Consider the following 16,352-nt stretch of genomic DNA (forward strand, 5'->3'; position numbering starts at 1 on the left):
AATTGCAAAAAACATCAAGAGCTGAAAAATTGACAAATAGAATAAGAAAAAACATCAAACTTACATTTTTTGTTGAAAATATGCAAAAAACGACATTTGGAAAAAAATTGTTTTACTAAAACAATGTTTTTTTCAAAAAAATATTAAATTTAAAATTTTACAAAAAAACTTCCAAAATTGAAAAAAGGAAAAACAGAAAAGTAAAAAACAACAAAATTCACATTTTTTGTTAAATACATAATGTAAAAAACGGCATTTTTGAAAGAAATTTTTTTTTAGTAAAACAAAATTTTTCGAATAAAAAATTTTAGAATTTTCCATTAAAAAACTCAAAACAGAGAAAAGGAAAAATAAAAAAATAAAAAACAACACAAGTTGCAATTTTTGTTAAAAACCTTATGTAAAAAACGGCATTTTTGACAGAAATTTTTTTTAGTAAAACAAAATTTTTCGAATAAAAAATTTAATATTTTACTTAAAAAAATTCAAAAACAGAAAAAAAGGAAAAACAAAAAAAATAAAAAACAACAATTTGCATTTTTTGTTAAAAACCTTATGTAAAAAACGGCATTTTTGAAAGAAAAATTATTCTAGTAGAATTTTGTTTTTTTCAAAAAAAATTAATTAAATTTAAAATTTTTACATAAAAAAATTAAAAAAACAGAAAAAAAGGAAAAATAAAAAATGAAGAACAACACAAGTTGCATTTTTGTTTAAAACCTTATGTAAAAAACGGCATTTTTGAAAAAAAAATTATTCTAGTAAAACTTGTTTTTTCAAAAAGGAAATTAATTAAATTTCATATTTTCCATTAAAAAACTCAAAAACAGAAAAAAGGAAAAATAAAAAAATAAAAAACAACACAAGTTGCATTTTTTGTTAAAAACCTTATGTAAAAAACGGCATTTTTGACAGAAATTTTTTTTAGTAAAACAAAATTTTTCGAATAAAAAATTTTAAAATTTTACTTAAAAAAATTCAAAAACAGAAAAAAAGGAAAAACAAAAAAAATAAAAAACAACAATTTGCATTTTTTGTTAAAAACCTTATGTAAAAAACGGCATTTTTGACATAAAAAATTAAAAACAGAAAAAAAGGAAAAATAAAAAATGAAGAACAACACAAGTTGCATTTTTGTTTAAAACCTTATGTAAAAAACGGCATTTTTGAAAAAAAAATTATTCTAGTAAAACTTGTTTTTTCAAAAAGGAAATTAATTAAATTTCATATTTCCATTAAAAAACTCAAAAACAGAAAAAAGGAAAAATAAAAAAATAAAAAACAACACAAGTTGCATTTTTTGTTAAAAACCTTATGTAAAAAACGGCATTTTTGACAGAAATTTTTTTTTAGTAAAACAAATTTTTCGATCAAAAAATTTTAAAACTTTACTTAAAAAAATTCAAAAACAGAAAAAAAGGAAAAATAAAAAAATAAAAAACAACAATTTGCATTTTTTGTCAAAAACCTTATGTAAAAAACGGCATTTTTGAAAGAAAAATTATTCTAGTAAAATTTTGTTTTTTCAAAAAAATTTAATTACATTAAAAAATTAAAAAAACAGAAAAAAAAGGAGAAATAAAAAATAAAAAAACATCAAGATTTATATTTTTGTTAAAAACAGTGTGTAAAACACAACAATTTTCAAAAAAAAAAAAATCATTTTAGTAAAAAAGATTTTCAATTAAAAAAATGATTCAATTCAAAAATTCACATCAAAAAACTTCAAAAACTGAAAAAAGGAAAAATAGAAAAAGAAAAAAACAACACAAGTTGCTTTTTTTGTTTAAAAGCTTATGTAAAAAACGAAATTTTTGAAGAAAAACTATTCTAGAAAAAAATTCTTTTCAAAAAAAAATTAAATTGAAAATTTTACATGAAAAAAACTTCAAAACCTGAAAACTGGCCAAACAGAAAAATAAAAAACATCAATATTTACATTTTTTGTTGAAAATATTATGTAAAAAACGGCAATTTTCAAAAAAAAATTATTTTAGTAAAAAAGATGTTCAATTCAAAAAAAAATTCAATTCAAAACTTCACATCAAAAAGCTTCAAAAACTGACAAATGGAAAAATGATAAAAAGTTTCTGTAAAAAAACGACTTCTTTTAAAAAAATGAGATAGTAAAAGAATATTTTTTTTTTCAAAACAGTAAAAAATTATGCAAAACGTTTTCAAGTTTTTTAAAAAAAATTGTTAATTCTATACTTAACGATTTGTATGGGTATCTGTATCTAAAAATTCTTTGCCAAAAACCTTCTAAAAAGACCCGGTATTCTATTATCAAATGCTGCACGCTTATTGCAACATTCTCGTGGGAAAAAATTGCTGCTGGAGTTTGCTGCAAAATTATCACTGCAATCGCTTTGCATCATCCAGTATCAGCTGCCGGGAGTGTATTGCAGAAGCCAAAAAAACCCGCGTTTTTGAAAAAAACAGATATTACAAAAAGAAGTCTTTATCGACGTTAACCGCCAGTTTTGAAAAAAACAGCTATTCCAAAACAAGCCTTTTTGACATACATTTTAATTCAAAATTGAACTCTAAATAAAAGTTGATTTCGAGAATAATTTTTTAAAACTCAATTAAATTATAGTATCAAAGTATCAATTCAGAAGCATACATGAAATTCAGCTTTTTCTGAGTGTAAAAACAGAATATTACAATTAACCAGTCAATTAGTCACCTCAGGAAATACCAGTTTTAGATCTAAAATTATACCGGAAATATAAACAAATAATCAGTCAAAGAAATAACTTCTCAACCTGCTAGTTTAGTTACTATTCAACTCCGCAGCTCGTCTCAATTTGCGAGATGGAGGACACATTTTGTCTTCGTTTTCATCACCATCCGGATTTTCACTTCCCTCTCTCTCAGGGTTATTGACAGCAGGAGCCCTTCTCTTGACAGTCTTTTTTGTACAAGACGCTGGTTGCTCAGATTTGATGGAAGTTTTTTCAGATATTTTTTCACTTGCGTCATTAGATAAAATATGATCTTGGTAATCTGTATAATCCTTGACTACAGTACTAAGGATGGTTCTGGCAGACTTGATTGAAGTATTTTCAACAGTCGATGCTCCTTGTGCTTCTTTCATTGTATCTTGTCCAGTTCCGGTAGAAAAACACGAAAAGGGGACTGCCTTGTCAGATTTTTTGTTGTCTAACTTGGGGTTAAGTGCGTTCTCTTCTTCTATACTTGCGATAATACTCTCTGTCAATGACCCATTTTCCCACTCGTCACAATACCGATCAGGTTTCTGCTCCTGCAAATTGTCATACTCGTCAGACACACGCCAGAGACATTTAAGTTCTCTTTCCTCCTCAAAAAATCCCAATTGATTTTCATACATTGGTCTATAGGACAACTCATAATCACAAAATTTTGCACGGACTGATCTGCTCAGTTCCATGTTGTCTGAGACTTGTAAAGTTTTGTTTTCGATGTGGTTCTCGTAGAAGTCTACAGTTGTCTGTTTGTATGGAACAGAGACTTCTGGCAAATTCTCGATTGCAAAAATGAAGACTAGAAGCTGCCTCGGAATGGAGAATGGAGGTTCAGCTACCCAGCCGAAGCACGTCTTCCTCTCCTTTATAATTGCTACATCATCACTGAAATCGGGGAAGAAGTGGGCCTTAAGATTTTCGTTCAATTTCACAGATTTGATATTCATTATTGCAGCCTTTTTTAAGGTGACGACGGTTGAACTCCTAAATATATTGGAAATACAGATATTGAAAAAAACTTTGTGAAGAAATAATATGCTATTTGCGAATGAGTACGATGATTATAATAGCCCATTATACTTTTTTTTGGTCTGTTTTCATATTCTATAACAGAGTTGACTTACCTGGAATGGGAAATAGGAAGATGTCCTAGAGATGATGAATCTCCACTGAAAGGTTTATGACTAAAAACTTAGGTTTGTAGGAAGAGGAGATTAAAATTTAAAATTGTCTCCGAAAAAAAATGAAAAAGTCTAACTATAGTTAAGTTGTTGAAGAGAACGAAAATAAGCGCAATGAGTTGAATGTTTGTTTGTGCACTACAATAAAAAATGACATCATTATGACGCAATAGTGACGTAATTATTACAATACTATGAGTAAGACTTCAAGCACGTGAGCTGTGCATGCTTTGATAAAATAGGAATAATATCGTAAGTAGTAAGGATTATTTTTTGTTCACATGAGTTCAGTGACCCCATACAATACATAGGTATTCCTAATTGCAGCAATCATATGACGTAGCTGGAGTAAATTTTGTTCCAAAGAGGTCAGTGGCCCTCTTACAAAAAATGATCACGTAATTGTTCTTAATTGAGAAGATAGTAGGACGTAATTGTTAAATTACTATGATTGAACTTTTAACCATCAATTCTGTACAATAGCAAAAAAATTCGTGACAAATTTGTACTCATTAAACCTATATCAATCACCTGAGAAGATTCGTCTTTACAAAAGATTATCTTAAAAGTTGATGTTTTTAGGTCACTAAATAATTGGATTGTTGATAAGAAATTAGAGAAAAACGGATGATTGTAAGATTGTCTAATTTTTGATATATTTTAGATAAATATTTGATAAAATTTTGTTATTTTGGTTACAATTTGGGCATTTTTTGACAAGATTTTGCTATTTTGTGGTAAAAATGGGTATTTCTGGCAAGACTTGTGTCTCTGTGTGGCAAGTATTGGGATAATTTTACTAGAACTGGGTTCCTTTTCGCAGGAATTAGCTATTTTTGGCAAAAATTTTGTAGATTTTAGTAATAAAGGGGCATTTTTGCTATGAATTGTGTAACTCATGACTAGAAACAGATATTCGTGGGGTAGAATTGTTTTTTTTTTGGCAACAGTTTGATATTTTTTGGGTAACATTTGGGTGTTTTTGACAATAATTGGATATTTTGAGCCACGAATTGTGTGTTTTTCACCAAGACCTGGGATCTGTTGGCAATAGTTGGGCATTTTTCACAATAATGGAGTGTTTGTTTTTCAGGAATTTGGAATTTTTTGCCAAGAATTAGGTTTTTCGGCAATAATTGGGTAATTTTTGGCAATAATTGGGTATTTTTTGACAACGATTGGCTATTTTTGGACAAGAATTGGGTGTTTTTGGCAAGAATTGGGTATTTTTTGCCAAGAATTTGGTATTTTTTGGTATGAAATGGGTTTTTTCATTTTTTCAAGAATAGGGTATTTTTTACAAGAATTGAGTATTTTTTACCAAAAACTTTTTTTGGTTTCAAGTTTCAGAATCTAAAACTTCAAAAAATACAATTTTGTCCTCTTTTCACGACTTTTAAATTATGCCCATTGGATTCTGCGTTAAAATTACGCTATAAAGATGTACTGTAACAAACAATTCCAAAAAAAAATAATTTGAGGTTTCAGGTTTCAGAAGCTGAAACTTCAGAAAAAACAAAAAAGTGTAACTTCTAGGAGTTAAAGAAGTCACTATCAAATGCTTTGTTTAAAAACAACATATAGAGAGTTGATATAGCATACCATTCTCGATAAACTATTTTGTAGTTTGAGGTTTGAGAAACTAAAACTACAAAAAACCCAAACCCATAATCTATAATTGACCGTGAAATTACCACCATTGAACTTCACTTCGAAAAATACCCTCTAAAGTTGTACTGTAGTATACATTTTCGACCAAAAAAAATTTTTAGTTTGAGGTTTCAGGATCTGAAACTACGAAAAAAAAACAAAAAAAATTTCAGTGATGGTTTTCTGTGTTTTAGTATTTTTCCTTGAAATCTGTGTTAAAAAAATTCAACCGATTATTAGAACAACTTTATATACAATTTTTTTTAACGGTTTCTGGTTTTTGAAACTGAAACTACCGAGAAAAAAAACAGAAACTACCAAAAGAAAATGCCAAAAAATCGGTTTCTTGCATGCTTTCACATCATGAGAAAAAAAATAGAAAAAAAATTAAATTTTCAAAAAAACTTTTAAGAAGCTTTTGCGAAAAACTTCCAATAATTTGAAATATTGAAAACAAAACTTCATTAATAATCGAAAATAAAAAAAATGATAATCGAAAAAGTTATGCGTAAATGAAAAGTTTGAAAGTAAAAGTTCTGCAGATGAATTTTATTAGGTAGATAAGATTAGCTGAAGTGCATTAGAGCGGATGCATTTCCCTGGGGTAATTAAGATAATTACTCCTGGGTAATTACGATAAGATGACAGGTCTATTGTTCTCACTCTCTTTTTTAGGTACGTCTTTGGAAAATTGATGAAAATAGGCTATAGGTAATCTTTATACATAGGTACGTCCTTTTACCCCCCCCCCCCCACTCTTGCTCACCCTCTACTACTTTCTCTGTTTACTGTCATAGTTTGATGTTGCTGGAGAAATGTTGATTGTCAGATCATTATATAATTCTTTGGATTGTAATTCAGTTCCTGTCCTGTTATGTTTTTATCGTCGTCAAGTTTGTTATAACGACCACTGGAGGTCACCATCACTTCGAATCAGCTTTCTTGCACTCATCCATTCATGCGTGATGTCAATTTTCACTCAAATTCGAGTTAATCTTTTGTTCTTGCGAGTGTCTAAATTTTGGGTCACACATGGCTTGCCTCACTCTCAAACCGAGGTCTGCTTACTTTAATGGAATGAGTTAAAGTCATCATGTCATTAAAGATTATTTGAAGGAAGCTATACATTACATAGGGCTAAATCAGTGATTTAGCCACATTTAATAGCAAAAATATTTTGAACGTTTTTCAGCTCTTTCTTAGCGTTGGGACTATACGACTACAAAGCTGTCGCAGCTGTTTTCTGGCAATCTGCCAGGTTTATTTAAATTGCTGCATTTTCAAAGCACGTTAGTTTTATCAGCAATTTGAGACCCATTGGCAGTTTTTGACCTGTATCGTCAGTGGCTTGTGACCAATTTTGGAAGCAAGTATGTGCCTGTGCTGATTAAGTACGAGTGGAACTAATTTCTTTCCGGATTTTCTACAAAACGCCAAATAAATTACAAAAAGCCAATTAATTTAATTGCATTTTCTTGCTGATATTTTCTAATGATTTATCTTTTGTTGGGCTCTCTATATCAACTTCGTGTCATTAATTTTGAGAAAAATTCTCTTTGCCATTGCTGTCGCAGTTTACTGGCAGTGTTTAAACAATTATTTCGACATGCCTGTTTTTAATTGCTCTTGAACGAAGTTCATAGCAATTATTGTAAACGTGTGTGTGTCTTTTTTTATGCAAAATTTTCGCTTGACAATTTTGACTTTTACGCCCTTGACTTTTTGCATTTTGCCTGATCTAAAATTCTCTCTGAATCACAATTTCAAGCAGCTGAACTCAATTGGCGGCAATTCAATACTTAAAGTCAAATGAAAAGTGCGCCGAAACTGGTGCCATTTTTTACTTTAAATCTTAATAGTGGTATATGTTAACCTCTAATGTGGTTATTTGAAGCCCACTATTGAACTTCTTAGTCCCATTTAGGCTCCACCTCCCCCGACTGAAGCAGGCTGCAATTCATTAGAGCCCCCACTAGTCGTTCGAGAGCAATTCTTCCGACGTTTAGTTAGTTATGTTAAACATTTGTTTTCTTTACATTTGTATTTTTTTTGCTTTTTTATGTTTTAATTCTTATATTCGCATACTTCTTTAATAAATATGTTTATGGAATTGGAATAATGTGAATTGGAATAAAAAGTATGACACCACTTTTGACTCCTATTCAGTTTGGATTTATCTGCAATTGGTAGAAAAACTCAAGCAGCTTACAGTTATGACCGATGAGGTAAGCGACTTGATACAAAACGCTTTTGAAAATCCAGCGCAATTTAGATTTGAGTCTTCTTCTAGTGGTTTAACACAAGGTTTAGCGAGGCTTAATCTAGGGGACAATAATCGTGCAGATAAAGTTTTATCAAATGCAGAGAGAGAGAATCTTTGATGAAAGAAATTTTTTCCACTCAAAAACACAAATTACAGCGTGCCTCAGGAGAACGAAGTGCTTTGAGAACACATATGGAATACTGTTTGCACACGCAGATGCAAATTTTACAGATTGCTGACGGGAAAAATTGGTAAACAGTATGTCGAGATGCTAAATTGCGAACTTGAATTGTTCCTGAAATCCAATATTCCATCAGAGAGACTTCTGGTTTTTTCGGCTCTCATACTCCACAGAGACAACAAAGTGAGACACTCCAAAGATGTAAAAATAACAATTGAAAATAGGATGAAGGAGTAGTCGGTGGAAAAATTTCAACCTCTTGTTCAATCTTTTAAGAGATGTACTCATTTCTCGAGCAGAGCTGTGAGAACTCAAAAAAGCGACCCCGACGAGAAACTCCGAGCGTTTGCGAAAATGGTCCAAGAAGGGTACATCAAAAATGCAACAAGGTTCCTTGCAGACAAAAACGGAACCAGTGTTCTTAAGCCTTCTGATTTAATAGACGGAAGAACTGTAACCGAAATTTTGCAAGAAAAGCACCCGAAAGCCTAACCATTATTTGAGGGGACATTCAACATATCAGAACTTCCTCCTCTGGAAAAACTGAATATAACGAGTAGTACCGTTGAAAAAAACCAGCCCGGAAACTTTTCGGTAGTTCAGGACCCTCTGGATCAGACGCCAACCACTGGTTTGATGCGTTAATTAGGTTTGGCCTCGATAGCTTCAGATTGAGAGACTTAGTTTCTCAGCTAGGTAATTTGATCGCAAACGAAATCATTTCGTGGCGTAAAATCAAAGCCTTGTTCATCTGTCGACATATTGCATTAGATAAACAGCCAGGAGTCAGGCCAATCGGCATTGGTGAAACTTTGCAATGATTACTCGGTAAAACAGTAGCTGACTTAACTGGTGATGACTTGGCGTATGCGTTTGGATCAGAACAACTTGCGGGTGGAGTGTCATGTGGAATTGAGGGATCGATTCATGGACTTCGAGAGTTGTTTGAGAAAAAGTCCTCCAATGGTTTTGTTCTGTTGCTGCGTGATGCAAAAAATGCATTCAATTCTATAAACAGAAGTTCCGCACTTGTAAACGCTAGAACCCTTTGGTCCAGAGCTTCCACTTTTCTGTACAATAGTTACCAGGAAAGCTCTAAACTTGTGCTGAGCAATACTGATGTTTTTATTCGCAGCAATGAAGGGACAACTCAAGGCGATCCTCTTTCAATGCTGTTTTATGGTGTTGCTCTATTGCCTTTAATACAAAAATTGCAGAACCCGACGAAACATAAACAAAGTTTTTATGCAGATGATGCCGCGGCTTGTGCAAAAATCGATGACTTAAAACATTGGCTGCAACAAGTAGTTGATGAGGGGCCAAAGTATGGATACTACCCTGAGCCAAAAAAAGCTTCCTTAATGTTCATCCAGACCATGTTGATGAAGCCAAGAGTTGCTTTGAGCAAACCGGTTTGAAAATTGTAACTGGAAAACGTTATTTTGGAGGCTTCATTGGCGATAAAACTACCATGAAAGAATTTGTTCATGAAAAAATCAAAAATTGCCAGGCTAAGATTCAACTTTTGAGCGCTGCGGCCAATTTCTGCCCTCATGAGAGTTTTTCGGTGTTCACTAAATCAGTCCAGGCCGAATGGATTTTTCTCATGAGGGTTGTCCCTGGTTGCGATGAATTTTTGAAACCATTAGAAGATTCAATAAAAAAGCAGTTCATATCAACCGTAACTTACATTTATAATGTGAGTAATCCCCAACGTAGCCTGTTCAGTTTCTCTGCTAAGAATGGAGGATTAGGTATTCCTGACTCAGTGGTAAAAGCGATTGAACAGTTTGAAATGTCCAAGAAAACATCTTCACTGATTTCGGATTCTATTATGAATGGAACGGCATTGGACGTCGACGCACACAAAACTCACGTTCGCAGCAGCAAACAAAGTTTTCAGCAGGAAAATGAGTCCCAGCAGAGTAATACATTTAAAGCTTTGTTAGAACAAGCATGCACATCAGAGAGAAAGAATGGAGCGGAATTTCAAAACGGGAACCTCTTGTTGGTTAACCGCAAAAGTGTCAGAGAGAGACAATTTTGTGTTGTCGAAGAACGAATTCCGGGATTCAATGGCGCTAAGATACGGATTACCCCTAGCAAACCTCCCTGTGAAATGTGACGGTTGTGGTGAAGATTTCCATGTTCAGCATGCCCTAATCTGCAAAAAAGGAGGCCTGATTACGCAAAGGCATAATGAAATTAGAGATTTATTGGGAGACTTATCGTGCCTTGCATGGACTTACACTCAAAAAGAACCAGTAATTCGTGAACATTCAGAAAATCAGAAAGCTTTAAGAGCCGATCTTCTCATAAGAGGTGTCTGGAGCCCGCAAGAAACTGCCTCGTTTGATATTCGTGTCACAGACACTGAGGCTAAGTCTTACAGCAACAGAAATCCAGAGGATGTGTTGGAAAGCTGCGCTGACGAAAAGAGAAAATACTCCGAGGCTTGCCATGAAAAACATATCGCATTTACTCCGTTCATTTTCAGTGTTGACGGCATGATGGCCAGAGAAAGCAAAATTTTTCTCAGAAGACTGGCGGACAGACTCGCTTCTAAGTGGGATAAACCCTACAGCATTATCATGAACTGGGTCAAACTGAGATTGAATTTTGCAATCTTAAGGGCTTCAAATCTGCGCAGGAGGAACTAGATCTAAATGGAGATCGTTTCGCTATGAAGATGGAGCTTTTATTCCTTAAAGAAATATGTTAACATCCATTTGTAATCGGATAGAAGTTATCAAATATTTATCACAATACTTGAGAGGACAGCGTACTTGTAGAATAAATGTCTGCTGGCATGGATTCAAAAATCTGTTTTATAAGTCAACCAATCAGCAGGGGCAACAAATTTTAACGCCAATTATTAGCGCTCTGATGTTTTTGTCACCCAATGAGTTGGGGCATCAAACTAAAATCAAATTGAATATGGTGCGAGCAACTTCAAATGGGCTCAAGTTGAAAATGTCATCAACCCGAAAAACTACATGATGTTTCCAGAAGAAAGACCTCTAGCTAAGTTAATGCCTAAGATCACAAGTTTTTGTTCTTACCTGATCTAAGTGGGGAGAACAAAAGCATATTGCAAGAGGCCTTTTTCTTGTTGTGAAGAAAAGAAACGGACTGCTGATTTGATTAAATGAACTGCTAATCTGCTGTGTTGATGAGAATATCATGTTAACCAAGTTATTTGTCAGTTGATTTTGAACTATGATTTTGTTGCAATTTATGATTGTTCTTTGTTATTTTTTCTATACTCGTAAGTCTATTTTGTTGTTCAGGTCGCGTTCCTTCTGGCATCAGTGACCGTGTCCACTCACATGTTAACCAGAGCAGCCAACCTGATGCAGCCATGTCATCGCAAGAGAAACGTCTCCTGGTTCGATTCTTTATTAAATTGAGAATATACACCAGTTTTCGTTCTCGAGTGAAAAATGTTGACCTAACGTTTTGTCTTAAACGTGAGAAAAATTATGAAAACCGTCGCCATTTTTTTTTAAAATGCGAAGACAAACATTTCATTGCTTGTCAAATTAAATGTTTCATTTTGCAAAACTGTTTTATGAAATTTCATGGCTGGGAGATTGATATTCAGAGCATTGCATTACTAGTTTTGGTTCAAACCTAGAAACTTGAAAAAGAAAATTGCAAAACACATTGACCATCAAAATAACAGCTGGTATCATTTTCTCTTCTGTTTTCTTGTATCTGGAAACAACGCCCAATTAACCACTAACAATTGTCTTCAAACTTTGATAATTTCAAAGCTGATATTTAACCAGTACACATTTAGACCACCAAAACATTCAGTCTATTTATTTTGTGGATATGGTCCGATTATCAATTCAAATTATGAGAAATAACTTGAAGAAAAGTTTTTTTTGTACTATTCATGCACTTGAAGTGCCCAGAGGAAAAGATATTTAAAAATCTATAAGTTTTACTGGTATCAAAAACGTAAAAAATTTCGGTAGTTTGTTCAGCAAAATAACAAGGTGTGTTTTTGGGGCGATTTTAATACTTACTGAACACTTCATGATCTTAATTACAAGAGAACCTCTGACAGAAAAATTAATAGTTGTCTACACTCATGTCAACGGGTTTTAGATATCTCAATAGCCTTCTATGGATGAGCATTATCTTTTTTCATTCTGAAGGTAGATTTTTTTGCTAACGTTTTTCAACTGAGAAAGAAAAACCCTGCCTTCACATATGAAAATTGTCTCAAATCGGGTGCATAGCCGTTTTATCATTGCAAATATTAGGTGCGGTAAATTTCTATATGATGACTTTGGGAAAAGAAGGGCTATCTTTTCAGCGTGGCTCTTTTGCAGTAACTAGTAGTTTTCTATTAGTCACTAACTATGATAAAGAAGTCATTTTTTCAGAAAATATTTTGGAAATCATGAGGAGTTAAAAAGAAGTTAGAGAAGAGTTTTTTCATAAATAATATCTGGGCCTGGGCTGTTTTTCTACTTTGCTTGCTCTTTTTTAAATAGCCACAAAGTGATAGCTGGGGCTATTGTTGGCCTTCTCTTGGTTTTTATAATCCAAAGTTTTTGGATTGTATTGGTGTGCTGTCTTTTTAAAGATCTGTTCACACTTTTTTCGGTTTTTTTTTCACATCAGTGAGAAGTCAAATTAGAGTGGCAATTTTAAGCGCACTGGAGTAGTAAAATGAACGAAAAGCCAGTAGGTTTGAAGCGTGATTTGCTCCAAATTACTTTTAAAGTGGAGTGAGAAGTTGGTATCTGAAATTTTCTGTTTTTGGAAGCGCATTTTTTCACGTGCGGCTATTTGACTTCTGTTTGCAGTATCGCTTCCCTTGTGCGATATTAATATGATACACATGTGTTGTAATTGTGCGTATTTGCATTTGTTTGAATTGAGCCGCGGTCAGATAATGCTTTTTATGACTTTGACACTATTTGTCATAAATTATTAGTGAACATATAATTTTTGCCCCTTTTTATTATATTCCTGATGTGGTATCATTAATTAAGTATCATAAGTATCATTATTGGCAGGTCTTTTTGATTGTTAATGAGGCATATATCAGCCTGATTTATGTTTTGAGTTCATGGCTAGTGGTTTTAATGACTTCGATTTTGTTTGTTTTGATGAACTTGAGGTTTGCGAGTGTTTGCTGTACTTTTTGTTGTCTTACCGTTTGTTTTAATAACTTCTCTCAAAGATTGCTAATAGGATTCATTTTCATCGTAAAAATTATTTAAGCTCAAAATTGGTGCTTTCTATGACTTTGATACTATTTTTTTCCAAAAATTTTTTGTTGTTTTTTTTGTTTACTATTGTTTTTATCTCTTAACTGACTGGTTTCATATGATGCCAAAGATATTCGTTTTAACCGATTCTATGGGTTGATGTTATAGATGCTGCTTCTATGACTGATACGCAGTACGTCTTTTGTGAGTGATTTTTTGAGCTTTTGTCACATTTTTGTTTCTTTTTGTTGTCTTATAGCTAAGTCTCATTAATGTCAAGGGTCATTGATTGCTAATGAGAAATCGATGAAAGAGGAGGATGTTTTAGGAATTCTAAAGTGATACAGTATGCTATAGTTAAGAATTTTGACATGTAGTCATGAGGTTCTCTTACTTAGAAAGATATTCTTATTTTTGCTATTTTCTTTAATTTTTGCCTCTTCCTTTTTTCGTACGTCATTGTCATTGACTCTGACAAGGTTCTACTATTTAATTTTTCTATGGATGCGTAGATTTAGTATTCTTAAAATGTGTTGTTATTTCAGTTGTTTTTAAAACACTGGAAAAAAAGTCCTGGAAAAAAAACTTTTCTAATTGTTTTTAGGTTTTTTTTGGTAAACTGGGATCATGGACTTTGTTGACTGTCTTATTTTTTGCTAATAGAAGTTTTTTTATTATCAGGGTGATAATTATTTTAATTCTTTGATTTGTAATTCAGGAATTGTCCTGCTATGTTTTTTTTGTTTCGACAAGATTTTCGTTACGACCGTATGACGTCAAAATCGCTTCAAATCAGCTTTTTGTTCATTCGCTCATGCAATTTCAACTGAATTGCGTGCGTGACGTCATTTTTTGCTTTTCATTGAGGGAGTTATTTATCTGTTTGCGTGATTAAGTTTTTGGTTTCATGTGACCTACCTCACTCTCAAAAATAACTCCCTGTATCTGAAATTGAGTTTTCTTTTATTAATTTCAAAGAAATACGGTCAAGTGAATGCGTGTCACTCTAATTTTTGGTTATTTTAGTACAGCCAACAGTAGCAGTGATAACAAATTCTTAATCAAAATATGACATCTTGCGTTTAATAAAAAGACGTTTTTTTGCTCTATTTCTCTTACCATCTTTTTGAAACTATAGATCTGCGAAAGGGATTTGCGGCTATTTTTTGGCAGTATGCCAGCTGTGTTTGTCAGTTGTTTTTATAATTGCTCTCCAACTAATTTTTTGCTCTTGACCTTTTGATTTTTGAGTTATTTGAATTGCGTTCATTCAGAAATTAAGACTGTTGCTAAAATAAAACTGATAGTGACCGATGAATTTACATAGCCCGTATAGCGTAGAGCTGAATGTCCAAAACTATCATCCGAGTGATAACGGTATTGAACCCTTCTCCTGTGAGACGTTTTTTTACAATAAAAAATTCTTTAGCTTATGCATTCTCCTGAATTGTTTGCCTCGACAGTCGTTCGAGAGCAATTCGTCCAACGTTTGTTGGTTTATGTTTAGGAAAGCAGATACGCCTCAGTAGTTTTGGGACTAGTTTTTACGGAGGGTTTTGGCGGAAATATTCCGCAAGCTGGACGAGCTTTATTTTTTGAATGACGACGAGACTCAATTTTTCAATTCATCCGCTTGAAACTTCTTTGACGGTTTGTTTCAATAGCCGCACCAAGTATTTGAAAAACGGGCTTCTCGTTGTATCAAGCAAACACTACTGACATTTTGTTGATCAATAGCCGCCCTGATTTCGGCTGCCTATTATTGGGCAGTATTTTGTTATAGCCATCCAAAGGATTTGGCTTGTATTGGCACCCTGTCTTTTTAATTTCTGTGGACATTTTGATGTCAATCTGCTGTCATATAATGTAAGTGAACTTTTGATTATTTTTGAATTGTTTATGATTTATTTTCACTTAGTTGCATTAATTACAGGCCTCATCGGTTGCTATTGAGGCATAAGTGGATCAAAGCAATTGATCTCATGAATAATGGTTTGTGTCTTTGACACTTTCTGTCTTAAAAACAAACGGCGAATTTTTATTCCTTTGTCTGTATTTGCTGTTCATTTTGTTGTCTTATCATTCGGTTCAATTAATGAAAGGTGTCACTTTTTGGTAATGATGCGTAAATGATCTTTCTTGCTGACTGGAGTTCATGTCAGTGGTTTGGATGCATTCGACACTGTTTTCAATGAACATTACATTTTTTTCTGATGTAGATAACAATTCTACATGAAATGTTTGGGAGTTTTTCATTCCTGCTTTTCTTTGATGTTTTTGTTCTTTTTTCACGTAGTGGAATCTAAAGATGTTTGTGATGTCTAAAGTTATATAATATATTTTGGTTAAGGATTTTAATATGTAGTTACGTTTTTTTAATTTGAGGCAACAAATTTATCAAAGAATTTTTTGCCCCAATTTGTAATAGTAGTAGTAAATAGTAATAGTAGTTTGTAATAGTTATTTGAAGTGTTTTATTTTTTGATGCTTTTTACAACACTAGTTTTTAAAAAAAAGAATACCTTTAGTTTTTAAGATTTTTATCGTTTGTTTTTGTGCATATAGGGTTTTGCGCTTTGTCGACTGTTAACGTTTGATTCTTATGGGAAAATGTTCATATTCAGGTCATTAGCTGCTCCAATGCTTTGGATTTAAATTCAAGAGTTGTCCTACTATTTTTTGTCACTTCGTCAAACAAGAGTTTAGTTCGCTTTGCCTTGGTTCAGTCTTGTTCCGCATTTTGCGCTCTCCCGGCTAGTTTCATTCTTCTGTCATTTTATTTCTTTCTGTATTGTAGTACTTTAAAACTAGAGATGTCTGAGCTTGATATGGCCTGCCTAATGCTGTGTTAACAATTTTATCGTCTCAATTGCTGGAAATAATTTTTTCAAATGTTTATAATGTTTTTTTTTATACCATATGAAAAATAAATGAATTATTCTAATTTTTTGGGCATTTCTTCGCAATTTTTTTTAATTATTTGCTCTGCTTTGATGCGTTTTGCCTGTAGATACTAGTTAGTTGAAAAGCTGTCTTTTTACCGGCTGTTTTTTGAAAGTTTGAAAAAGTTGTTTCGGTGAACAAATTCGAAGAGCGGGGAAAAATTGTTTTTTTTTG

The 16,352-nt window shown here is 32.7% G+C and overlaps 1 protein-coding gene across 1 annotated transcript in view; it reads left to right on the forward strand.

The window, feature by feature from the left end:
- Nucleotides 1-16,352, forward strand: part of LOC142345784 (condensin-2 complex subunit D3-like) — a 127,046-nt gene that overhangs the window by 99,811 nt on the left and 10,883 nt on the right. The window contains exon 14 of the mRNA XM_075398130.1: nucleotides 11,295-11,392. Coding sequence (XP_075254245.1) covers nucleotides 11,295-11,392 — 98 coding nt within the window. The remainder of the gene's footprint in view (nucleotides 1-11,294; nucleotides 11,393-16,352) is intronic.

This window comes from Convolutriloba macropyga, chromosome 9, assembly GCF_964194025.1.
Source record: "Convolutriloba macropyga chromosome 9, txConMacr16.3, whole genome shotgun sequence".
In the NCBI taxonomy this organism is placed as follows: Eukaryota; Metazoa; Xenacoelomorpha; order Acoela; family Convolutidae; genus Convolutriloba; species Convolutriloba macropyga.